Source organism: Daphnia pulicaria, chromosome 1 (genome assembly GCF_021234035.1).
Source record: "Daphnia pulicaria isolate SC F1-1A chromosome 1, SC_F0-13Bv2, whole genome shotgun sequence".
Taxonomy (NCBI): Eukaryota; Metazoa; Arthropoda; class Branchiopoda; order Diplostraca; family Daphniidae; genus Daphnia; species Daphnia pulicaria.
Window position 1 is genome coordinate 12874131 of NC_060913.1, and position 25500 is coordinate 12899630.

General features: G+C 44.6%; 3 protein-coding genes and 1 long non-coding RNA gene across 7 annotated transcripts in view; 1 reads left to right on the plus strand and 3 right to left on the minus strand.

The window, feature by feature from the left end:
- The window catches only part of LOC124332537 (ecdysone-induced protein 74EF-like), a 53439-nt gene extending 34390 nt beyond the window's left edge, over positions 1-19049 (plus strand). Inside the window, exons 9-14 of one of the 3 annotated variants that reach the window (XM_046788893.1) lie at positions 8504-9028; positions 9990-10091; positions 10309-10530; positions 15677-16318; positions 16419-16614; positions 16746-19049. In XM_046788893.1, coding sequence (XP_046644849.1) covers positions 8504-9028; positions 9990-10091; positions 10309-10530; positions 15677-16318; positions 16419-16614; positions 16746-16854 — 1796 coding nt within the window. In that variant the 3' untranslated portion in view covers positions 16855-19049. Of the gene's footprint in view, positions 1-1286; positions 2757-8503; positions 9029-9989; positions 10092-10308; positions 10531-15676; positions 16319-16418; positions 16615-16745 lie in introns of those variants that run through there. The other 2 variants (XM_046788895.1, XM_046788894.1) reach the window with 2 other exon arrangements.
- Positions 1-25500, minus strand: part of LOC124337859 — a 639313-nt gene that overhangs the window by 347086 nt on the left and 266727 nt on the right. The gene's annotated exons all lie outside the window — the stretch shown is intronic.
- On the minus strand, positions 20158-22838 carry LOC124334868 (proton-coupled amino acid transporter 1-like). The gene is made up of 12 exons (XM_046789087.1): positions 22488-22838; positions 22268-22432; positions 22071-22207; positions 21956-21969; positions 21764-21885; positions 21610-21694; positions 21307-21545; positions 21020-21238; positions 20932-20956; positions 20723-20870; positions 20579-20652; positions 20158-20492 (listed from the first exon to the last, which is right to left on the minus strand). Exons 1-12 carry the CDS (start codon positions 22598-22600, stop codon positions 20331-20333), a joined length of 1503 nt encoding a protein of 500 aa, XP_046645043.1. The 5' UTR covers positions 22601-22838; the 3' UTR covers positions 20158-20330.
- Positions 23003-25391, minus strand: LOC124335005 (proton-coupled amino acid transporter-like protein CG1139). 2 transcript variants are annotated; one of them, XM_046789099.1, is made up of 12 exons: positions 25210-25391; positions 25083-25147; positions 24947-25018; positions 24863-24876; positions 24655-24779; positions 24512-24596; positions 24052-24448; positions 23931-23994; positions 23778-23834; positions 23584-23702; positions 23446-23519; positions 23003-23385 (listed from the first exon to the last, which is right to left on the minus strand). In XM_046789099.1, the coding sequence occupies exons 1-12, from the start codon at positions 25359-25361 to the stop codon at positions 23230-23232; spliced, it is 1380 nt and encodes a 459-aa protein (XP_046645055.1). In that variant the 5' UTR covers positions 25362-25391; the 3' UTR covers positions 23003-23229. The 2 variants fall into 2 exon arrangements, with proteins under 2 accessions (XP_046645055.1, XP_046645054.1); XM_046789098.1 differs by having other exon boundaries at positions 23931-24448.

A 25500-nucleotide genomic window follows, 5' to 3' on the forward strand; every position in this document is an offset into this window, starting at 1 on the left:
CTTCTTTTTTTTTCGCTGTTGAACGCTTAACTGGCCTGTCCGAACGGCCGGAAGGAGCTGAAAGAAAGGAACGAAATGAGGAAAACAACAAAAAGGAGCCAAGGGGAAATGGGAGTTTTTGTGGATCAATTGAGAACGTCAAGACGTCGGGAGGAAGTCGAGCCGAAATGGCATAGGGTCTAAAGAGAGGAGAAGAAGAAGAAGAAGAGCCAAAGGGGAGAGTCATTGGATTCACGAGGAGGCGACATTCGTCATCTCTCCTTCCTAACGGCCATACGCCGTCAATGCGCGTCGCTCTGTTGAACGACGACGACGACGATCTGTCTGCCGTGCGTTCCTCTTTTGGAGAGGCCAACAAGAAAAGATCCTTCCACATCACGCGAAGAGAGCGTCGTCTTTTTTCCTCCCCCCTTTTTTTCCCCTTCTTTTCTCGGGATGACGTCAATCGCTGGGCTTTGCGTAGGCTATACAGCGGTGGTGCAGCGTGGAACGAGCGTCGCAAACACACGAGCGTGAAAGAAGAAATCAGAGAAAAAAGTGAACGGGAGCGTGTCTTTCAAAGTTCTCCTCGAAATCTTTTTGGAGTATTTTGTTTAAAAAAAAAAAAAAACACAATTTTATTTTTATTTTTTTTTTTCTGGACCGGGAGGGGTTTAATTTCAACGACTTTGGGATTTTCTAAATTGGCTCCTAACGAACGTCTATCTACTTTGTCTTTGTCGCTTCGCTTACAAAACCAAACAAACAGGAGCGTAACATAACAAAAGGCTCGGCCAATAAGATATTTAAGAAGTCGACTGAAGTGGAAATACGGCCTCGGCCGCTCCTGACGGCTGCCCCTCTTTCCTGGCTCCTAAAACATGTCTCTCTCTTTTTCCTCCTCCGCCCTCCATTGAGGAGGGCACATAGGAGCAGCCCGGCTACTAATCCTTCGATCCCGTGTGTGTCCTATGACGTCATGGGCGGCGTCTGAAATCGCATCTGAAAATTGGGTTCGTGCTGACATTGTCGTCTGTCGAGTCACGAAAAAATGAATCAGAGAGAAACAATAAGTTTCAGTGGACGTTCTCTCTTTTGTTTTTGTTTTTTCGTGCTCCCAGTGGGAAACGGGAAAAAACCTGAAACAAATTTGAAATCGAGGCCGTCGAAAAAAGAATCAAAAAAATTCACTGGGAACTGGCAATATGCGCGCAAAGTGTTGAGCAATTGTAGGGAAGGAACTTGAAAGAATGAAGAAAGGGAAATTGGACGGAGATATAGTGTGGAGCCACACACACACGCACACACTCTCTCTTTCACACAACCCGTTATTGTGTGTCTGGCGCTACTGTCGCACTGCTGCTTGCTGCGGCCCGTCCTGGCACCACTACCACTACCCGCTACTGGGCTAGTGTCTACCGTGCGGTTGCCTGGGTTGCCTGACTCTACAGTGCAGTCGAGTGCCGCTGCCTGCCAATGTGTCAGTAGGCCACTGGGCTCCGTACAGTACAGACGTGCGCGCTGCTGCTGCTTCTTCTTTCTATCTCTCTTCTTCTCGACGACGTTTCTCCCTCCTGTTTTTTGTTTTCCCTTCCACTGTCGTGGGGGGATTTCCTGTTTTGTTTTGCGGTGCAGACACGTACACAACTAAAAAAAAAAAGGACCAGGATTGTGCGTCAAGTGCGTCCCTGTCGTTGATTCATCGATTCTTTCTCATTGCGGGGAACTTGCTGGAAAAATTAGCGTATTGAATGGATGTGTGTGCGCAAACGGAATCACCGACGTCATTGAATTGAGCGACTTGTCCTTGTTGACCTGCAGTTGTTGATCGCCCAGGGATTTGTGCGTGACGATGCGTTGATGAGAGGGGAAAAATTCCGCTCGCTACAACAACAACAACAACATATCAGTGATTCCTTCCTCATCCATTTCGGTTTCCGTCAACACCGCGGGGATCGCCCAAGTGTTGCAAGAACTTTGAAAGGTTTTGATTTCTTGTTGTCTGCTACTTTGACGTCATCGAAGGAAAGAAATGAGGAACACGAGTTTGTTGGCGGCTCCGGCCGAGCCGGTCATTGAAAATGATTTACCGCTGGACTTGAGTTGCAATTCGAGAAGGCGCAGTGAAGACGAGGAGGACGACGGGGAATTCAGGACTGAAACGGATCGCCGCTCGTCCGTCAACGGGCGGATGATGGAAAACGTGAAGGAAACGGACATGAGATCGGCCGGTCTGAGCATCGGCGGCCCGCCATCTCCTCCGCGCTCGCCGACGTCCGATTTCCGCGCCCTGTCCGACCTGGGCTACGTGGCCTACCATCGCCAGCTGATGGCTATGGAGCGCCAGCGCCAGTGGCTGCTGGAACAGCACGCGGCCGAAGGATCGGCGGCGCAACAGGATGGAGAGGATGAGAATGCTAAGGATCGCGATCGCTCGCGACGCCACTACCGGATCCACCGCTTTCAGCGCCACCAGAGGCGCAACAAGACGAAAAACAACGAAGGAGGAGAAGAGGACGATGATGACGACGGCCAGAACGGAGGCGACGAGCCACAGCCACTCGATGGCGACGATGATCTCTTAATAATGCGCCGTCAACAACGTCGCAGCCGTCGCTCACCTCTCGGCTACGACGACGACGAAGACGACGAAGAAGATGAGGAGGAATGTTTGGGCTCGGATGCCGAAGGAGATTCCGACGACTCTCATCAGAACCCAATGGATTTGGGATTGGCTAACCCCAAAGCTTACAAGAAATCCCTCATGAAGCGATATCGTAAGTTGACATTACAACAAAAAAAAACACCAACCGAAATCCAATGTTTTTTTCTGGGTCACCTCTTGCACATTTCCTTCAATCGGATCCCCTTTCCTTTTTTTCGAGGGAGAAGAAAACATTTTTTAAGAGAGTCCCTTTTATTTTTTAAATTTGTTTTTTTTTTGCCTGCTCTTTATGGCGTTCGTGTCCGTATCGTGTCGGACACATTTCGCCATCGTTTGGTCGTGACCCGCCTCTTGTCTGGAAAGTGAAATCCTTCCTTTCCCGTTCTTTTTTTCTTTTTCGTTTTCCACACACACACACACACAATTCGTGCGTGTGTAAATAGGACAGACGGAGAGTAGGTTGAAAAGGAAGGAAGAGGGCGGGCCTCTCTCTTTTCTATTTTATTTTTCGGGTTGGTTTTGTAATTGAAAAATGCGAAAAGAAAGAGAAAAGAGAGGGGAGACCCTGCCCTACTTTTCTGGCCAATCTTTCCTCCTTTTTTTTTGCTGTGTGTTCAATTGCTACAACTTGACGTCTTCTTCTTCTTCTTCCTCCTCCTCGCGTGTGTAACCCATTTGCTTGTTGTGGTGGGCTCCTGTTTGATTGCCGGAGCACTGCACAGCTTTCACTTTCAAAGATGGCGCTCGACCGGGATTTCAAGAGAGAGAGAGAGAGAAAAAAAGTATCGTAGGAGTAGAGATATATGATGGAAATCGAGACACATACACTGTTGGCCTAGTTTCGATCGCATGGAAGGAAGAAGAAGAAGGAATAATAATAAAAAGGGGGCAAGCGGATAGGGCCAACCACACACACACACACACTGTGCCTTTTCCTTTATAAGGAGAGACCCCACTATATAAGATTTCCCTTTTTTTTCTTCTTTTATATTTTTACTCTCTCCTCTATGGATGTGTATGGTTGCCATTTTGCACCGAATGGAAAAAGAGAGAGAAAGGTTGTGACCTACATCTTCTTCTTCCTATTAACCAGAGCCTTAAATGGTTTATGATTTTATTTTCGGCTGGAGAGCGAGAGAGAGAGAGAGAGAGCCAAGGCTGCGATGTTTTAATTTGAGTAAAAACAACTCAGTTGTTGCATCGTTTGTAATTTTTCCGAGAAGAACACGGGGAAATGCTTTCAGTGGGATGATGAAACGAGAAATAAATTGAAAGGGAAACGGACAGGGGGGAAGAAAATGGACGGAAGAGGAGCGGCGGCAAAACTGTCGGGTGCCAAGTCACGGCCCTATGACAGTCGCTTTGCTGCCCATGTCCTGAATTCCTTTTTTTCTCTCTTGTTTCATCCGAAATGTACGCACACACACAGAGAGAGAGAGAGGAGAAAGATATCGGGTTGTATCCAACGAAACGTCGACTTGCGTGAAAAGGTTGAACGAACGGAGATGAGAGAGAGAAAGAGGAGGCCGAGATGGCCCGGTGATGGATGGGATGAGGAAAAACTGCCAAGTTCTCTTTCTCTCTCCAGTCTCTCTCTCCTGTACAACAACACACAACGGACAAACAATCTAAAAGGACAGCGACTCCGGCAATGCGGATGCAAGGAAACCGACCGACCGCGTGATTTCCTAATCCTACTCCTACCATAGCGTTTCGAATGTCTTTGAAGTCTTTTTCTACATCTCTCCACAGACAACACACACACATTCGTGAAGTGGAATTTGGTCATCGGCCGCCTTTTGTGTCTTTTTCACTACAAGAGCGAAAGAATGAGGGGGGGGGGAAAGATTTCTTGAGCAACTGTTGCCTCAGTCCCGATCTATTCCCGTTGAAGTTTTATAAAAGAGAAAGGCCGATGAATCGCTGATGAATTTTCCATAAGGGAATTGAAAAGGATGAAAAAAAAAAAGGGTTTGCAAGGTACACTTTTAGACTTTGACAACTGCCTGGTTGCTGCTTTTTCCCTCTTGTCTCTTTTTTTAAAAGGGGGAAAAGCAAAAGCAAATGGGCCCCGTCCGTCTTTGGGGAAGACCATTGATCGAACCTTTTTGCTTGCGTCATTGGGAGGGAGCGAGCGTCGTCGTCGCGCGTCATTCGAACCACCCAACCTACCACCCTTCAACCTTTTGCTTTTATACCTTAACCTCCTCGTATACCGTCGAAGGAGCCGCCGACTACCGGGCACCCAATCCAAAAAGTCCCGTCATCTGCCTTCAATGCCTTCCCCCCCACTTTTTTTTCCCGAGAAAAGAGAAGAAAAAAAAAAGGCAGGAGTTCGGCACGCGGGGATCGTCTTTGATTTCCTTTGCCTGCTCCTCTCGTCTTTCTCTCCTTTCTCCAATGTTTCCTTGTCTGTCTGTCTATCTCTCTTTGGTTGCGCCAGACTCTTGTCGAGAGAGCCAAATAGGAAACAAGAGATGATGAACATCTCCCTACAAAACTTTCATCATCGCCTCATATTGATTCGACCCTGTCGACACAACAAAAATAGCACAGTAAGAGAACAGATGTCGGTGCCCCCCCCCCCCCCCAATCTCCGTCTCCTTTCCTCCTCTGTCTGAAAACTTCCAATTGAACGATCCCCGTCAATTGGGAGACACACAGACGTCAAGAGTTCCAATCTCGCCACGGAATTTTATTGCGTCGCCCAGATAAAGGGGGTCAGAAGGAACGAATCCAGAGAGCAACGGTTCATTTCTTCTCTTGCCTCGGCTCTTCACTTCCGGCTCTTCCGCATCGTTTATTGCATACAGGGGGAGGGGTGGGGAAGAAGCTAATGCAATGAAGAGATGCCTCTCAGAGTCCGGTGGCTGGAGACGTCATTGGCGACGCTGCATCGTGCATACTAAAGAAATCCTTGCCAGTTGAACTGCTCTCTCTCTCTCTTTCCATTTCATCCGCCAAAGCGCTCAATCGATCGTCGCGTTTTACTACGTCTCCTTTATTCCACTTGCCTCTCTCTCCCTCCCCCCTGTCATTGGTTTTGATAGGAACAAGGAAAAGTAAAAATAGCGAGTGATTTTTGTTTTTTGCCATGACGTGCTTGCGCCATGTCGTCCCCGCAAACCGTTTTTCCGATTCGCAGAAAAGAGTCGAAAAATGTGTTGCCACAGGATATTTTCTTTTTCTGGCATTTAACAATTCACGACTCCCGTGTCGTTTTTTGTTTGTTTGTCGAAGGTGTATCATTAATGCTTCCCTAGTCGTCGACACTTGCCGACAGTCTTGTCAGAAAAATTATTTACGAGGCCCTGTGATGATGACAATGCGCCATTTTCAGCTCGCACAAGAAAAAAAGGAAGAAGAAGAAAACAAGTTGATTATCCCCCCCCCCCCCCTCCCCTTTGACGTCGTCGTCGTCGTCGGTAGGAGCCGGGAGGGGTGGTCTTGGCGTCCGGAAGAGAAAGCAACAGCCACTGTTTCTATGGCAACCGCAACCCGATTTGCCCCTTCTGCCTTTTTTCCTCGTACTACTTGTGTTCCTTGACGTTGAGGAACGGGAGCTGCGCAAAGGGATCGCGTCATTGATGAGCTTTGTAACGTCGTGACGTCAACGGGCGCCGACGGTTGGGTCGATCGCTGGGATTGACTGAATTGAATGGATGTGTCGCACACACACGCACACGAAGGCAAGGCGCACGATAAAAAAGAAACAACATGCGAACGAACGAAAGGGAAAGTTGGCAGACGAGAGAAATGGAACGAACCAGCCAAAGAAAACGTGAATTGCTCGGTACCGGTGTATGTCTGTGTGTGTGTGAGTGTGTGTGCGCACACAGGTGGGTTGCAGAACACAGAAAAGGCTGGCAGACTTATCATTGAGGTCGGGGTTTTTTCGTTTGTTTTCTGCTCGGGAAATCCGAATGCCCAAGTTGTTTATGCCCCCCGTTTCGGTGGAAGATAAAAATCAGAGAAGCGAGTCGTGTGCAGCCTTGGTGTCGGCCACTCACGACGAGGTGCGAAACTCTTTCGCACAAACCAAACCCCCAAAAAAAAGAGGTCGCGAAAAACGAATGAAAAATATAAAGTACAAGGTCGTCAAAGTGGGATCAGTAGACATTGTAAATCGCACACACACACTCTCCCTCTCTCTCTCCTTCTTCGTCTTCTTATTCATGTCTGGTTGTTAAAATGGCAGACTGAAACGACGTTCACTTTCTCTTGTCCTGCTAACCTACTTGCGCCACCATTTTTGTGTTCGCTACTTTACGCTCTCCAGACTTAATAATCGGCGGGAGCTCTACTCTCTTCCTCTCTGGTGACGACCAATTTATCCCAATTTTGCGTCGTTTTTTCTTTACTTTTTTTATTTGGTTGCTGCCCTGAATGACGCCATTTTATTGGTAACACAAGAGCTGAAAGTAGTACGGACGTTCGTGTCAGGAATCCATTTCGTTCTCCATTTTTTATTTTGGATTCACCTGACCTGGAATCGAGGTCCTTCATCTCCAATGGTAGAAACCGATGCTGGTACCTGCATGATATTGTTCTTGTTCCAGGCACCTTTTCAGAAGGGACTTGAGCCTATTTAATACAACACGGCAGTAAAGGTGAAAATGATACCGTTGACATTTTCGGCAGAAATTGGGGTCGAGTTCCTTTTTTATTTTCAGGTTTCTTTTCTTGTTTCTTTTTTGGGGGGGATATGCGGGAGAGAACCCGCCACCACGAAGTGAATTCTTTTCCATTTAGAATTTTTTAAACGTTTGAAATCACGCGCTTTTGCAATTTTTTTCTTTTTTTTGGGGGGGGGGGGACTCGGTTAACTTGAATTGTATGTCGTGAGTGTGTAATCAATGGAACAGAAAGAGAGAGAGAGGACCGATTGAGGCCAAGGACTTTGACGGCACACGATTTCGCCTGGGTGTGCGTTTTTTTTTTCTCTCTCTCTCCCGTTTTTGTGCCTTTCGGGAATGTCGAAGAGTGAAAGTATGCCACAACCACCACGCGACTTGCAACAATAACAAACGACTTGCAATCTAACATAATAAAATAAAATTATTATTTTTTTTTTTTTTTCCTTTTTAAATTTTTTGCTTGGTCATTTTGAAATGGCCTATTCTTCTCCAACGGGGGGTTTCTTTATCCTTCACCTCGGCCCGTTGGAAATGGCCGTAACGAACGGCAAAACAACGTGACGAGTTAAGCACTCGCGTGGCCAGTCCACGTTTGTTTTGTTGGGTCTGGTCAGCTGCTATTTGATTGCCCAATCCGTCTTCTTTCTGTGTGGCTTCTTTCCCCCCCCCCCCCCTCCCTACCTATTTGATGCTACACCGTGACGTCTCTCCCGTCCGTAGGGCAGAAGGCGAAAAAAATAAATGACAACCTTCTCCCGCGTGAAGCCGAAGAACCGACAAACCGAACGACTGGACGGAAATAGAATTAGAAATAGTTTTTCGGTCGGGTTCGGGGTTCGGCCAAGAAATTAAAAAGATGAAGAACGTGTGTTTTTCGCGCCTGGACGAAAATGGAATCAAACAAAAAGGCCCATTTCTTTACGATTGTGATTTACGAGGCCCTGGGTTTCAAAAGAGACGGACATCCAAAAGAGGGTGTGTGTGTGTGTGTGAGAGCTCATCTCTACACACTCGTCATATAGTATAGTATAGTAGTGGAATGGCAATTTATATATATACATACACACACACGCATCTGTTGCCAAACTATATTGTACACGGAAAAGACACACAGAGAGCGGCTAGCCGGCCCGTGGTCTATCGATGGCTTGGCATGCGGAGAATTCCCGACATGATTCATGATGATAATTTTGGGCTTTTCTTTTCTTTTCTTTTTGTGCAGTGGATACGGCAGTGGACGGTAGCCGTGGTGGATCGGCAGGCCGTCTGGTCTTGCAAGCGGCCAGGAATAACGGCTACAACACGGAGACGGGCTCGCCCACTACAACAGCCGCCGGCAGCGCTCAATCGTCGACCGTTTCTCGCCAACTTCATCAACTTCAACAGCTTCAACAACAACAGCAACCGCCTACGACGACGACGACAACAACGACAACTTCTCCGGTGTCTGCCGAGCCTCCCAGGACCCTCCTTCGCGGAATCCTCAGCCAACAACCCGGAGCCACCGTGCCCGGATTGGCCGCTACTAACAACAGCGCCAACGCCGTTTTGGGTCTGGTCAATCTGCACAGCATCCTTCAGCCGGGTCATCCGGCCTTGCGTCCGGCTGGACCTGCCGATCACCAGCAGCAACAACAACAGCAACAACCTGGACCCTACCACCATCACCACTTAAATCTTCACCAGCAACAACAACTTCTCCGCCATCCTTCGCTGGTGCCAGCTCACCATCCGCACGTCAAACCCGGTACATTCATTGTTGTTGTTGTTTTTCCGCTTTTTTTTTCCTCTTCTGGCGAAGGTTGTTGGATATAGTAGTTTGGAAGGGGTTAGAAACATGCTGGCACGAGTTTAGCGGAAAAATGACAAACTGCTTTTGGCCACCAACGAAGCGGGCTAGTTGGCTAATTGGCCACCCCTGGAGCGAGTTGCACATGGGGATGATATCAACTGACCACGTCCATTTTGGGTTGCCTCCCCCAAGTAGTTAGATGATACGGGGTGTTGTCGGTCACACATGAGGTCAACTCTTTGACAAACAAGGGTCAACTTGCCAGTCGTATCTTTTTTATTTTTTTCTCTGGTATATTTTTCTTATTTCCGCGCCACTTCCCACGGAAAGAGGGAAAACAAAATAAAAGGGGGGGAAGCAGAAAGTCACTCTGCCCGTCCGAAATTAGACACAAACACTCACACACAGGGCGGGCTATATAAGTTTGTTTGTTCTGACAAATTCTCTCTCTCCTATCCTCGCTATACTGCACTTTTGCTATCCCAGCCGAGAGAGAGAAGCTACTGCTGGAGATGGGTGATTCATGGGCCAGCTGAGCAATGATGAGTTAGCCTCTCTCCCTGTGTGTGTGTGTGTGTGTGTGTGTGTGTGTGTATCTTTTATTTTTTTGCGTTTCTTCTTCTTTTTTTGTGTTTTTTGTTGACTCTGGGGAAATTGACAGGAAATAGCCGGCCCGTCTCGTTCAGGCCGGGCCGTCGTGTTGGAAGTTGTGTGTGCGCGCGCTCTCTTCTCTACTCTTGACTTCTTTTTCTTCGCCAGACCAATTTCATTCTGTTTAGACTTTTGGTTGGACAACAACATTAACTGACGTCTCTTTTTTTTCTTTTCTTTTTTGGACTTTGTGTGTTTTTGTTGCTGCTCCCGTCGCCGTCGTCGTCGTCTCTCCTGTGAACCCGCGACACATCCGCACGGGCAGGATCGTTACCACCTTCACCGGCCGACAGCGGCGTCTCTGACGTGGACAGCAGCAGCGGCCACACCAGTAACGACGAGTTAAAATCACGACTGCAATCATCAGGTAAAGGAAAAACAACAACAACAACATTAACCAACCAACCAACCACCCACCCTTCACCGTGGCTCCTAGCTCCTTTCCGTATCATAAGATCAAAATGTGTCCCTCCTTTACACGCCATTCGTATTCATTACCATCCTAACTTGAAAACTACTCTACTGCTCAACAATTTCTAAAACAAAAATCTATCTGGTGCGGGGTTGCTTGTGTATTACAAAAGGTGGTGTTTATGGCAACGAGGACGACTTGGTTGATAGCCAAAGTCCATCGCCCATCACTTCTTCTTCTCCCTCTTCTTCTTCTTCTTCTTCCTCTTCTTCTTCTTCTTCTTCTTCTTCGAGTAGCTGCAGTAATGGTGGTGGTGCTGGCCAGCGATTCATCCCGCAGCCGCTCTTCTGTTACGAACGTTTCTCTGTCCTTCATCAGCAACGTTCTCTTTACGGTAAAATATTTCGGTTGTTGCACATTTTGTTGTTGTTTCTTTCTTCCTTGTTTGATTTGTCAGCCAGCAAAAATCAGCTGCGAGGGGATGTTGTTCCGATTTCCTGTTATGCTCCGACAGAGAGAGGGGGGCCGCCTAGAGAAAAAATAAAAAGTTTTTCCATTTTTTTTTTCCAAACGATCGACCTGTTGGTTGTCGGTTTCTCGCCAAGTGTAGTTCCCACGTTCCTTTTTCCCTTCTTCTTCTTCTTTTGATCTCCTTTCCAGTTCACCCCCTTTTCTGGTTGCTTCCCTTGTACATGGTCGTTTTTCCCTCTTTTAGACTTCCATCAAGTGGCGCAAAGTCGTCTCTTTCCATCCAACGGGTATAATAACAAACAGCCAACTCTCCCTTTCGTTACGATGGCAGAAGGACCCATGTCTCTCTACCCCCCCGCCGTTGGTTGCTCGCAACGGTGCCTCTTCTTCCACTCTTTCAAGGTCGGCCTGGGCTGAGGCCACAAAATGTTTAGAAAGTAACCAGCAACAGTCAACTTGTTGTCCAATGTTTTCCATACATGAGAACCAGAAGAAGAAGAAGAACCAGCCCAAGGGACATAAATGTTGTCTTCTTCTTCTTCCTTTTTTTCTTCTTTATTGACTTGTTCACACCAATACCAGCTGGGAGAGGAAAAAGGGAGGAAGAGGGTTTAGGCGTGTTTGGTCGGGTTAAGAAATGTTTGCCTTGTTGTTGGTTCTAGAAAAAGGGGAAGGGGGTAGTTTGAACAGAATTGTCTTTTATCAAAATTACCCAAGAACAACAACACGAACTCGTTTCCTTTTTTTCCCTGAACCGGGAAACGGAAGCGATATAAAATGGTCATGCGTCGTTTAGCGGCGACGTCGCGACGCCACTCAACTTTGAGACTAAAATTTATTGCGCCCGTTCGGTTGGCAAGTCTAACAAAAAGGCAACAAACAGAAGATGATGATGATCCTCTTTTCCTCTTGTATTCACTTTTTGATTTGGCTCTGATTGAGGGCCCCATTTGCCAATGACGCGCCATTGGTCCCCTCGTTCTCTGTGTCGCCTCTTTTTGTACGCCACTAGAATAGAAGTCGAATTGGAATTGAAGTGAGTCTTATTCACGTCACTTGTTGTTTGCCTCGACTCCTCTCCAGGAATGTTTTTGGGCAATGCAATCGAAAGTCGATCGATTGAGCGACGAAACAAAGCTCCCGCCCTATGCAGCAGCAGCGTCACCAATAGTAGTCACCGAAATATCTCTGATAATATTCCAGACGATGGAAATAGAATATTTATAAGTATGTATATACATGCTTTTCTCGTTTTCTTTTATCTTTTTTTCGTGAAGAAAAAAAAATTAATAATTTCCAGTACGGATTTAATAACGGGACATCGGGTCTCACTTTCTCTCTTTTGTCTAGTCGCGTCTTCCTGTAATTTGCGTGCGTGAAAGTTTTTCTTCTTCTTCTTCTCGTCTGTCCCGTTTTCGAGTCCCACGCTACATCCGTCGACAACACACACGCAAAACATTCGCTTCTTCTTCTTCTTCTTTTTAAGTTTGGAGAAGAAACTGCGTGAATGTCTTTGGCGTGCAATCAAAAATGATCCGCCCCTCTTTTCCCTTTTTTTTTTACCTCCTGGTGTCTGGTAGGAGGTTAGGTTGGGTTAACTTTCTCTTTTTCTTTGATAGCACGCGCGTCCAAAAAAAAAAGGCGAAGAATATCCGAGAGTGAGAGTGTGAACGTGAAGGAAGTTCAGTCACGCCGCATTGGGTCCCGTCCAGAGCGCGCGCACTGGGGGTTTCTTCTTTTTCATGTATTTCGGAAAAATGTGGGCAAATGTATAAAGTTGTCCGTCTTCTTCTTCTTCTTTTTTCTTACAAGAGATGAAGACAAAAATTGAAAAATTGAAAAAGAAAAACGCAACTTTCAATCGGGATGAGAAGGTCGAGAGGTGGTTTTTTTGAAAATGAGGAGCGCGACGGAACAGACGGACAGACGGATGGACAGGCGGGGCCAGGATCGATATTTGCAGGGCACACACGCTCACCAACCCCCTCGACGAAAAAAAGAAGAAAAAGTAGCGGTGATGACGTCGGACGTGCATCAGTATTGCTCCCACCATTGCATTTCACGGTGGGAGGGATTGACGTCAGAAGGAGGGGGGGAGGGAGAGGGGTAGGAGGCCTCTTGCCGATTTGCCTCCTGGAACTCGACTGGCGTCAATGTCGCGGTGGTTGCCGTGTGGGCTGGTGGTTGCCGGTATTAAAAAAATCGGACAGGCCCGATCGATGATTGACTTGGAGAGCTCAACATTTTAACGGCCAGTTGCGAGGGGGAGAGAGGTTCCAATCTCTCGCTCCTAATGTCAATCCAATATCTCGCCCACTCTTGCGATCCCCCACCATCAGTTAGGATAGAAGCCAGATTTGATTTCTCGAAAACCCATTTGGCAAACACGCAACTGAAAGGGCCCATCTCTCTCTCTCTCCTTTCAGTAATTACGGCAGTCCTGCCCGGCCGGTCCCCACCGATTTTGACCGTTTAACTTTTTCCTCTCCTTTCTTTCTTTGTTTCTTTCTTTTCTTGCGAGCATATCCGTGTGTACGTGTGTCTGGCCGCGTGAGTGACCGTTCTCAAGGCCGCCTTGGACACACAGTGGCTTCTCTTTCCACTCTCATCCGCGTTCCATCTACCCGGTTCTCTGGTAACGAAGAAGAAGAAGAAGAGCAACAACCAAAACACTCTGGGAGTACATGTAGAAACAGGAGAAGAAGAAGGGGGAAAAAAAGACCAGCGGTCAAACGGAATTTCGCGGTCAAACGGCACGTGAAAATTCCCACTTCTTCTTTAGCCGAGTGAAATAATCGACAAGCGCTGGGCGTGTGTGTGTGTGAATGTGCGTGTTAAGTCCGCGGGATTATTTGCAATCGCCTCGTATAGACGCAGACAGACGGCGCTGTAAAAGTCGGGTGGCGATTTACGATGACGCGCCAACGACCCGAGATTTTCTTCTTTTCGAGAACGCAACGGACGGAATGGCTGGAATGAAGGTGAAGACGACCAGGAAGTTCGCCGCATTTCATTCGCCCACTTTTCTTCTTTTTCTTTTAGTTTCTTTTTCTTTTCGACGAAATCAAAGTGGCGACTCTAGTGCAAAGAAGGAAGAGAGATCTGTCCTTGAGATGTTTCATCCCGTTGGCGTGAAATTATGCAAACTCACGCCAAATAATCAAACATCTCCGCGCCCCCTCTCTCTCTCTCCCTCCGCGTCCCTCATCTCCTTTTCCCATTAATTGACATTGGGCTGTCGGTGCTCAGCACTTGGGGATTCCACCAAAACGCGTTGAAAACTTAAATTCTATTATGTTGACGGCCATCCCATTTTTTTTTTCCAACCGGAGCTCCCGCACCCACCTCACGTGTTTCGAGTCGTTTGCGGGCCCGTTTGTCAAGTGTTAAAAAGGTTGGAGCCCAGATGTGCCCGCCGCCGCCGGTACGGCCATTTCGACCAAGACCCCCGCCGCCGCCGCCGCCGCCGGTCTGAACAATCTCTGGCCCACTGTGGTTTCCTTTGCCAAACGGTGTGTCGATAAAAGGAGGAGGAAATCAACCGAAATCTTTTGCCGACGAGGAGAAGAAGGTTGTCACCAAGAGAACGCAGCTCGTTATGACCCCCAGAGAGAAAACGGTTATGTCCTGGAAGAAGGAAAGGAGAGGATGACGATGATGACACCACTAACTCTTTTTCTCGGCGAACAAAACACATCGTTATACTCGTCTCTTTTGCTGCTCGGTGCTCCTATTTATATCTAATACGATTTTTCTTTTCCCTTTTTCTTCTCCACCCCACCATCCTGGCTGTTATTTATAAAATAAGACGGTTATGGGCTACTAGCGACTCTTACAGCACGAGGACGCCCTCACCTTTTCCCCAAATAATAAAACACATCTCCCCAACGTGTGTGCGTGCGTTTACGTCAGCAAAGGGAAAGTAGATTAAGAAGAGGGCGAAAAAGAAGAAGAAAAAAAATCTCCTTTTTTCCCCGTTGCCTTATTATTGCCAGACACCTCTCTTGGCGTGTATCTAAATATATATAAATGTGGAGAACTTGTTCCTTCTCGTCTTGGATGGCTGATTGTCTTGTGGGCGTTCTCCAAAGAAGAGGGGGGACCCCACGAAACAAAAAGTGGAAAAGGAAGCGCTCATTTTTTGCCATTTGATTTTATTTATTTATTGTTACGAGTGGAAAGAAAACAAGAAGAAGAAGCGAACAAGTCGAGGATTTTTTGGAAAGAAGAAAGTGAAGAAGAAGAAAGGAAGTCAGTCTCTCTCGACAGCGGAAATGATGGCTTTTTGCCTTCGACTTTCTGGGAACTCATTTCCTCTTCCATTTTAACATTTTTTTTTTTCTAGTGGGGGGGTCGAGAGATTATTTTCTTCTAGACTTTCTAATTTCTCATCTTCACGTTCTCGAGCTTGTTGTTGCATACATCTTTTTCTTTTTTTCTCCTGGGCTTTCTTCGTCACTTCCTATTAGCTGTTTTCCCAATTAAAAGCCTTCCGTTAACTTTCGATGGCTCCAAGAAAAGAAAGTTCTCGTCGTTGGTTTCTTCTTCTTTTCCAGAGATTTACGCGTAGGTGATCCGTCACTTCCTATGGTCAGAGAAAAAGTTGAAATTTTTGGTTTTTTCTTCTAATCCAAAACCTTGAACTGTCCGACTCGGAGGCATTTTCCATATTTCTCTCTCCTGTTGAATTTATTGTCACTGCTCTGATCACCGCAGGCGGTTGAATCCGAATCAACCGAAAAATAGTAGACCCAACCGAAATGTGATCTTCCAAACATGGGCTCCTTCAATTAAAACTGGAAAAAATTCCGCAGGGCGCGTAAGGTTGAAAAAAGAGAAATCCAATATGTATCTCGGAATTTTTGTTTTTGATTTTTGATTGCGTTTCGGGTTTTTCCGAGGATTGGTCCTTTGGCTATTGAAAAGGGAGACGGAATTGGGGTGGCCGGAATTTTCCCAACACTGTGTCTTTTTTAGTAGTGGCAGTAACTCTCGATGATGTTTCCGTGCAAATGGCATTCCGTCTAATGATGTGTTTATTTCCATTTCGTTTTTCCTCTTTGGTGCAGCTGTCAATGACAGTTTCGACAATTTCCATCCGCCGTCGACGCCCTTGTCGGCTCATCCGCCCTCATCTTACGCCATCCATTCCCAGCAACAGCTCCAGCAGCAGCAGCAACAACAGCAACAGCAGCAACAGCAACAGCAGCAGCAACAGTTGTACAGCGGAAGCAATGGTTTGCTGCATCCGCGCGGTGGATCGTCTCTGGGTCCGCCGTCACTGCATCTTCATCCGTCGATGCCGGGATCGCCGGCCAACGCTCACCACCACCACCACCACCACCTCCATCAGCACCATCAGTTCCACCACCATCACAATCCGGCTGGCCCGTCTTCAGCCATGGCGGCTTTGCTCTCCGGCTCTGCCGGTAGCGGCGGCAACGTGCCCAGCGTCCCGACTTCGGTGATCCAAGCCCCGTCGACGGCCAGTCCCATTTCGAGCGGCGGCGGAAGTCCCAGCGGCGGCGAGGACAACTATTTCAACGAACTTTACAACTTGGGCATTGGCGGCGGTGTGGGAGGCGGTGTAGGTGGAGGCTATTCCGGTCAGCCGGACCTCGAGTCGCCTCACAGGAGGAAAAAGATGAAGAAGCAACGCAATCCCGACGGTCCCGATGGATGCCCATCCGGCAAGAGGAAAAACAGAGAAGGTAATAATAAAAATGGAGAATTAGTCGCTCTCGTTAACGGCTCCGTCATTAAAAGCGAAAATGTCTTGTTGTTTTTTTCCAATTTGCGGCGGATGTTCAGCTGGATCGACGACGTACCTGTGGGAGTTTCTCTTGAAATTGCTCCAAGATAAGGACTGCTGTCCGCGCTACATCAAGTGGACCAACCGCGAGAAAGGCGTTTTCAAGTTGGTCGACTCTAAGGCCGTTTCCAGGTTATGGGGTCTCCACAAGAACAAACCCGACATGAACTACGAGACCATGGGCAGAGCATTGAGGTACGTTTCTCTCTTCTCCTGCCTCTCACAATCCTTCCTGACAGAACTTGACAGATCAAATCAAGAAAAATAAACGAAACGAAAAAAGCCCAGTTATAAACAACATTCTCTCTCTCTCATTGTCAATGCAGGTATTACTACCAGCGCGGCATCTTGGCCAAGGTGGACGGCCAACGACTCGTCTACCAGTTTGTTGACGTACCCAAAGACATTGTGGAAATCGATTGTACGGGCGCCTGAAGAAATTGATACAAAGAAGAAAAAAGAAAAATAACCCTTTTCCTTGCTCATCGCCGTCTCGACATAAGGAAGTGTGAAACGGATGGATGCCTCGATAGAGAAGGTCGCTGAGAAGGAAACGACAAACATTTGACGGGACAAATGTCTACCCTCTTTCTGCTCCTGTATTTTTTCCCTCCTAACCCCTCTTTGTCCAAGTGCCTTTTTGATCGGTTCGCTTCTTCTTCTTCTTAACAAAAACCCACAAAACAAAAATAAAAGACAAAAAATTTGTAGCGCCGTCCTTTTGGGGAGAGGAGAAAAAAAACCGGATCTCAGAAAATGGGTCCGTTTCTTTTTTCCCCCTCACCCTTCTATCCCCACCCTAAATCCTCCTCCCCATTTGCTTTGAGAAAATCTTCTTAACTTCAATCTGAATCCCTTTGAAGTTACGGCCCCGAACTTTTACTTTGTTTATTTTTTCAATTTTAATCTTTTCTGATCGAAACCTCAACTGTGATGATTGCGCGCGCGTGTCGAACGATAAACCCAAGAGCAAATTTTCTGATAGAGCTCCAGGAGAATAAAGAAAAGGATGTTGAGATGGACGTTCATTGCAGAGTTAGAGAAAATGGGAGGGGAAAAAAAATATTAGGGTTCCCCCAAAATCAGTATAAGTGTATCATAATAACATTTTTTAATTTTTTTTTTGGTTTGTTTTGAATTATTTATAACGAGTTACAAACACCAATATCTTTATAATCTTATCATCATCGTTGCGTGTGTAATTTATACCAATCCCCTCCATCCCCCACCCGCGAGGAAAAGAAATTGACAAATCTGTTACATGGATGTTTTCGTTTGTTTCTATTTGCGCCGCTTACGGTTTGTGTGTGTTCACTGCAAATTGTATTACGCAACGATAGGACGACCTGACTGGGAAAAGGAGAAAGGGATGGCGAGGAGGAGAGAAAGAAAGTGAGAGTGCCTCGAATAGTTCAATGTTTATATAATTCTACATAGCGTTTTCCTTCTCCCCCCCCCCCCCCATCCACACAATTAAAGAAAAAGTTACAAAAAAAAGAAGAAATTTAGAGATGACATTTAAGATGATTGTAATATTGTTAATTTTCCCTGATTTGTCGCAGTTTTCAAGTGTTAAAGAAAAGGAAAGAAAGAAAAACGAGAAAAAAGAAAAAAAATATGATGTCAAATTGTTTTTGTACTGTACCTTCGGCAAAAAAAGAGGTGATGGCCACCACAAAGGGAAAAACGCTAACGTGCTGTTATCTATATACATATACATGTTCGGGTTTCTAATGTTTTGCGCTATATACTTAAGTTATTTCAGAGCGAATGTGTTGCATGGACTGTGAAGAATGCCTTAATTTTGCCCGCCAGCCCCACCATTTTATATATATCTATACATATATGTAATTGCCTCTTCTGTCTCTTTTAACCACCAATCCCATTTCATCATCCGCAAGACAAAATCCCCCCCAGTTTGTTACTTGAAAAAAAAAATTAAAATGGAGAAACCGAACCGGGAAAAAAAGTTTCAGCCTCAAAACCCAGAAGACCCTCCCCAGCAGCAGCAGCTCCCGTTCATAGACGAAAAGAAATGGAGATCTCAATTCTGATCCCGTCTTCATCACAGCATCACGCGACACGATGATGATTCGTGCCAAGAATCCTCCCTTCCCCCTCCCCCTCCCCATCACACAATCCCGCTCCGTTCAACAGTATCCTCTTTACAAAACAATTGTTGTATGCCACGTTCAAAAACCAAATTTTTTTTCCTCTCTCTTCATTTTCATGTCCCCCTCCCGTTGGTATCGATCTGAAATGAAAGACACACATTGGCGCGGATGCTCATCGGTGATGTAAAATTATCTGGTGGTTAAAATTGTCGGGTGGGTTGGGGGTCCGCGTTCAACGCGCCACCTTATGCGTGTTGAAAGTGTGTGTGTGTCTTGGCCAGCTTCGCTTCAAGGTGGGCTAAATATGGTCGAAACAGACGCGACAACAAATTTCGGCACGTCAGCGATTTTATTTGATTATTTTTCCCCCTCCCCATCTCTGTTTGTGTACGCGCCGTGATATGCAGCCGCTTTTTGTAATTTTTATTTCCACCTGAAAGAAAAAAATATCCCATTTTTGTGTGTGTGAGTGTGTGTGGCGGGTACATATGTAATAATACAATTGTCGTGTCTATACATTGTGTCTTGATATTTATTTACATTCCAGCAGCCGTTGTCCAGAAACTGTCGCCCATGAGACCATGAACAATGGCCGACTTGACTACATCTTGAATTGGTTGGTGAATAATTTGTAGTCATTCTCACAGGTGGTATAATGGCTCACATCAAAGTGTAGTGTGAAGAGAATGCGAAACTAAAATAAAAACATGAAGTAAAAGAACTTCGATCGAAATGTTTATCGGATGACAACGCCGCTTGTTTAGTCGTCTGCGGACTGGTTGGGCGCGTAAAAGTGCCAAATGTTCGTTTTTTAAGACCAGCGAACAGTCGGTACCACGAGTTGTGTTTAAGCAGTAAAGAAAGTTTCATCGTGGCAGATGGGCCGAATTCCTTTGCCTCTCCACGTTTTTTTTTTACTACTTGTGATCCTTACAGACCAACTGCATTTATTTGCTCATGCCACCATGTGTAAGTATCATTTTCCACTCGAAACTATATTACGTCTATTTTTATTCTGAGATATCTAAATTGTAAGAGAGAGATTTAAAGTCCAAGTGCTGTGTCGAGCACGTGATTGAGTAGAAACTACAGAATAGTATTTTTTATCTGCTGATCTTTCTGATTTCTTTCACATATAGTAATAGTATTACTACTACCTTGGTTGAAGCAAACCAACTGCAGGTATTAAGCAATATATTCTACAGACGGAATTAACAGGAAGGCTGTGAAGAAGAAAAGCCATTCAGATGTTTTTTTTCGTAAGTGTAAGAACATTGTGCTGGGTGCAGTGTCCTATTTCTGTTTCAATGGTGAACATGAAGTAATGTAATGTGATCTGCTTAAGCCAGTTGAACTTTTTGGCTGTGAAGCTTCATAAAAACTACTTCTTTACCTTCTTTCAGGTATCTTGGACGATACTCGTCGAATCCTGGGCGAATCCTAAGGCTTCTCCAGAAAGGGATCAGTCAAAAGTGGTCGTCATCAGCACTGCGTTTCAACGTGAACGTCATGCAGAATGTTAAGGTAGGACAATGATTGTCTTTTCTAGCTTCGTAAGCAATCGAATGAAGCCGAAACATCTCGGTTGTTTGTTAGGAAATTTTGGATCGTTGAAAACTTAAAATACCACCAACAATATTTATTGATATGGATGTACAAACCGACTTCACTGATCAAATCGGGCAGTTAAAAGGAGACCTGACGTGTCTAGAAGTCATACGAAGCACATTGAGTAGAGACAACAAGGTAATTACGACACCGAAAACGAGAGGGAAAAGAGGGTTGTGAGTCTCTAAATTATGTGGAGAAAGCATCTACCAAAGACTCGACACTGGCATACGTCCCAGCTAGGAAACCGATAATTCCAAAGACAATGATCAGAGAGTTTTTGGCCAACGTCCAACGGCCCACATTCGGCCAGAAAGTGATTAGTTCCAGGACGGGTGGGAAGACCAGAGCCTGTCACGTTTAACAATCAATTCATATGAGGTACTTGAAAGGAATGGGGTATATAGGGAATAAACTTGAACGAAATGATCTCTTACCAAAAACGAGCTGCTGAATGCCCCCACTAACGATATGAAGAGATCTAGTTTAGGAATGGCAGCCGCTAGACAAACTGTTTTTTCAGGGGAAAAAATATAACTTAGTTAGGTTCTTTTTTATTGATAAAATAAACTTTTTCTTACAAGTTACTATGACGAGAACAGTCCGGAATATATACTCTGCAATCAATTTGCTTCTACTACTTTGAAAGTATGCTGATAAAGTGGGCCAAATGATTTCCATTGGGACGTAAAACTGAACAGCATAACTTCCCAAAATAGCCAACACCATCTAAGGGAAAGAAAATTTTTTGACAATATTTCGTTTGAGTACTTATTTTTCTTCAACTTACCATTAATTTCACCAATTGCGCCAATCTAGGGAGAAAAAATTGTTTTATTAGCTTGATGGCATTTAAATTTTGTTCGCAAATGCATTACAAGTCTTCCGATGGAAGATTGAGCGTAATGGATCCTTTAATGACTTCTCCGTATTTCAGATAGCCATAAAAGCCGACAGCAAAGTAAAGCGCTGAGACCGTGACCATTCCAGTATTCAACACTCCAGTTAGTCCCTCAAACTGTTGTGGCGTTCTCATGTCCTTTTGTAATGGCAACACAAGCGATATTCCCTCAAAAGCGAACACAGCTGTGCCGAAACTACCGAATAAAAATAGCGCGTTAGAAACTTGCCAATTTGACTTCTGAATGACGCCTGAAAAACTTACTAAAGTGGCAGAGTTTTCCAGGAGCCAAATGCGGGACGCGACGACACGTTAGGCAAATCTTGAAGAATGTAGTAAAAGATGAGAATGAGACTGCTTGTTTGCAGGATATTTGCCAGGAGAGAGACAGGCGACAGGTATTTTAATTTTCGAATCAAGCAGAGCGGTATGAGAAATACTGTCATGATAGCCATGTAGGATCGAATACTCAGCGTGACGGTTGGAATGTAATGAGCCACCACCTGTAAAGAAAAACTAGTTATAGCTTTTTTGAATTCATTGCCTGTACAGGAGATGAAAATTTACTTGTTCGAAATTTGTTGCCGCAAAAACAATGTAAACACAGCAAAATCCAAATTGTGTTATACATAGAAAAAGATTGATCAGTATCCTATATTTTGAAACATCAAAATATAATTTGGTTCATCATTTCAAAATTTTCCCCCTTAATTCTTTATACCTTGCAAAATTGCTGTAAGGAACCATTTTGACTGGCCCTGTTTGGCAAGCAGTTTCCACTACATCAGCGTAGTCCATGAAGTGATCTCCTTTTCTCTTTTTCATGACTGCAGCACATTTGACCTAATTAAATTATAAAAAAAGAAGTGTAATTGTCTTGAAACAATTACATTTTCATCTGATTGAATTTTACCAGTATGTGCATGCCTATAAAAAGAGGAAAAGGGAAAGAAAGTGAAAAAGGCTTGTTGTAAAAATCAGTTGGTAGTAATTCAATTAACAGAACCAAACAAATTGAAGTAACTCACAGTGGACACAAATGACAGCCATAATGGGAACTCCAATTGAACCAACCAGTAACCCAGCATTTTTAAATGCATCTGGCATGGCAAATATCCCAGTTCCTATGTTCCCTTTTAGTAGGTGGACCATTGTTTCACAATTTCTGTAGAGTTTACATTTAAGAAACAATTCGAGGAAGATATTTTTTAAATTTTATACTCACGAAATAGGCCTATGTGCTTGAGAGGGTTCTTGAAGTAACATAATCTTCTGTTCTGAGGTGTCATTGGCGAAGATTGCTTCTTCATCATCAATGTTGCTATTGTGAGAAGCTTCAATATGCTGAGTGTCTGAATCTATCGGCTGACCTTCTAGTGCTTCTGGGAGACTTATGTAGCAATTGTTAGCAATATTTCTCATAAATGAAGTACCGTTTTACTTACTTGATGCTGAATAAAACTAGAGGCTCAGTAACCCTTGTACGTTCTGGAGACAATTGTTGAAGAAGAGGCTGTTTTTCTTGAGAATCAAGACTTTCTTGTGAACCTTGACTCATTTTGAATTATCTATGGTGTAGGACTGAAAAGTTTGGATGAGAATGTTCCCTAGAAATCAGGCAATTCTAAACTTTGAAATTACTCTGCTGAACTATTTTCACGCATGTACATTTACACAACAATTTTTCTACTAATTTTCCTTCCTAACTTGAAATTGGGCAACCGGCGAATGGTTTCATTTTGCACTATTACTCATGGGTTACAAAATCTGGGTTTTAGACGGCTTGAGTACTTGACAGTTTGACATTGTTTTGATGCGATAGGGCATCTGGCGACGGGGGGCGTAAAGAGTAACTATTTACCCTGGCATTTTTTTGAAAATCTGTTTGAAAGAAGGAATGTGATATCCCGGCAGTCAATTTGTTCAAAATATTTGTTTTTTTCTCGAATTGTATCTGACTAAAAACAAATTTTTTTTAACCTACCGTTTTAATGGGTGGTTGCATAAAATACCGAAATCATGCCTTGAGAAAAAAAGAAATAAATCTAGAGATTCTTTCGTCCCAGAATGGACGACACTAGTCCAGTTTAATGATCGTGCTTTTTTTGAAGTTTGAACTTTACGCATTTTCATTTGATTTAACTGATCAAATCGGAGAGTTAGGCGATTCCTGACCAAAAATCATCATCAGTATGTTGATAAAATTTCTTTGACGGAGGCGTATGTGCCGGATGTAAAGCCAGTCAAGCCAAAAATTACAATCAGAAAATTCTTGGTGATGACCGTATAGCTGACATGCGGCCAGTGTGTGACAATGTCCAGTATCGGTGGAAAGATTAGAGCCTGTCGTTTTTAGTCGTTAATAATAAAAATGCCGGTTAGATAATGACTTGAATTTTTTACCAAAAATGATCCTCCAAATGCTCCGACAAGCGAAATGTACAAATCTAAATGAGGGATTGCTGCCGCCAAGGTCACTTTTGATGCGTTGGGGAAATATTAGTTAGTTGACAGACTTAGGAATTTCGATTTTGTACTCACAAGTCACCAGAACCAATACAGTTCGGAAGATGAGTTCGAACACGAGCGGGTGTTTATTGAACGTTGCTACATTCTTCTCCAAAACGGGCCACAGTATAGGGATGGGGACGTAAAACTGCCTGTACAACGTCGTAAACTATGACATTTTCCGCGTGATTACCAAAAATCAAGAATTAGGGAAGGAGGATACTTACATGGTATAACTTCCAAAAATGGCGAAAACCATAAAAACTTTCACCAACCTGGCCAATCTGTTATAAAATAGGGAGGATTTTGGTAATTAAATGGAGAGTGATTGCGTGCCATAATATTTGAGAAACAAACAAGCTGAAAGAAAAAACACGCACATCTCATCTTGGGGGAGATTAAGTGTAATGGATCCCTCAATGGCAGCTCCATATTTGAGATAACCTAAAGAAAGAGGGTGATGATGCATGTGTTTCGATATTGTTAAGAGCGTAGAAAGACCATAAAAACCCATCGCCAATTCCAGACAAGTCACGAGAACCATTCCTACGTTTAGGATTCCATTCCACCCTTCGAAATCCCGCGGATGACGCATATCTTTTTGAATGGGCAAGATAAGGCCGATGCCTTCGAACGAGAAAACGACCGTTCCAAAGAAGAGTGAAAGTCCGACCCAGTCGTTGAAAGCTGGCTTGGAATTGAGAGGCGGTAAACCATCTCGAGTTATGTAGTAAAACACAATCACGATGCTGACTGATTGTAGGACACTAGCCAGGAATGAGACTGGCGCCATGAGCTTCAAATCACGTAGCCAATTGAGAAAGATCAAAGGGAAAGTGACTAGGCACATGAATACGCGGACGTCCCACTGTAAATTCGGCATGTAATAATCAACAACCTGGATGATGATGTAACAGGGTATTATTCGTAGATTGGATAACGTGCTTTTGATTTGTCGTACCTGTTTCAAGTTGGTGCTGGCAAACACCAAGTAGACGCAACAGAAACCCAACTGGCTGACGCAGATGAAAACATTGACCGAAATCCTGTTGAAATAATCTAACAATAATAGATTTATTGAAGATGCTTTTTTATAACGTGAACCTTGCTAATTTGGCGTGTTTTGCAAATCTTTGCGACCCCGTTTGAAAGGCGATTTCTGCTACCTCGGCGTAAGAAACAGCAATTTCGTAGCCTCTTCTCTCTTTCACGATCAGGCCTGTTTTTACCTGTTAAATAATGCGGAACCCATTTGTCGTTTTTCTAATGTTAGTCTTTTGCTATTCGTATGTACAGACTAAACGTTAGATACCAAAATGTGCATGCCTGACAAATGGAAAAAAAAAGGAAATGTTTAGTAATTACATCGTGAATTGATTAAAAGATGTTTTTATACAATGGGTGCATATGAAGGCTGTAATGATGGTCAAGACAGTTCCCGTCCACAATCCTGAATTACGAAACGCACCTTGTTTGTTTTGACAAAAATGTTTGTTCATGCCTGGATTAAATTTTTATTAGTCATGCAATACTTGGCATAGCGAAAAGTCCCGTGCCGATATTTCCTTTCAACAAATGAAGCATCGTTTCGAAATTCCTTAAAAATTTAATTGGTTTACTTAAGCGTTAGTGGAATTTTAATTGAATAGCTTCTTTTACGAAATGGGCCGGAAACTTTCATCTCTGATGACTGTAACTGGTAATAGTGATGTGGTGTTTTCTGTTGAATCTTCTTTGGATTTGTTAGTTGTTTCCAGCAAAGGGATCATGCTTTCACTAACGGTTTGATCCTCGCGTTCTGTTGAAGACATTTCTGCTAGACTACGAAAAGAAGTCTTCTGGCTTTGACACTGTACTTCTGTCTGTTGAAAACTAAAAAAGATGGCTGTAATTTCCAATTCTAATGCCCTCTAAAATTTGGCTTTTTGTCTTGCCGACGATACTTTTATC

Coding starts and splice junctions, on each gene's coding strand:
- LOC124335005 (XM_046789098.1), bottom strand. CDS start 25,361: ATGTCTTCAACAGAACGCGAGGATCAAACCGTTAGTGAAAGCATGATC. Junction 25,148..25,209: donor GAAAGTTTCCGGCCCATTTC/GTAAAAGAAGCT, acceptor TAAATTTTTAAG/GAATTTCGAAACGATGCTTC. Junction 23,703..23,777: donor ATTTTTGGAAGTTATACCAT/GTAAGTATCCTC, acceptor GACGTTGTACAG/GCAGTTTTACGTCCCCATCC.
- LOC124334868 (XM_046789087.1), bottom strand. CDS start 22,600: ATGAGTCAAGGTTCACAAGAAAGTCTTGATTCTCAAGAAAAACAGCCT. Junction 20,957..21,019: donor AATCTTCCATCGGAAGACTT/GTAATGCATTTG, acceptor TTTTCTCCCTAG/ATTGGCGCAATTGGTGAAAT. Junction 20,871..20,931: donor CGCAATTGGTGAAATTAATG/GTAAGTTGAAGA, acceptor TCTTTCCCTTAG/ATGGTGTTGGCTATTTTGGG.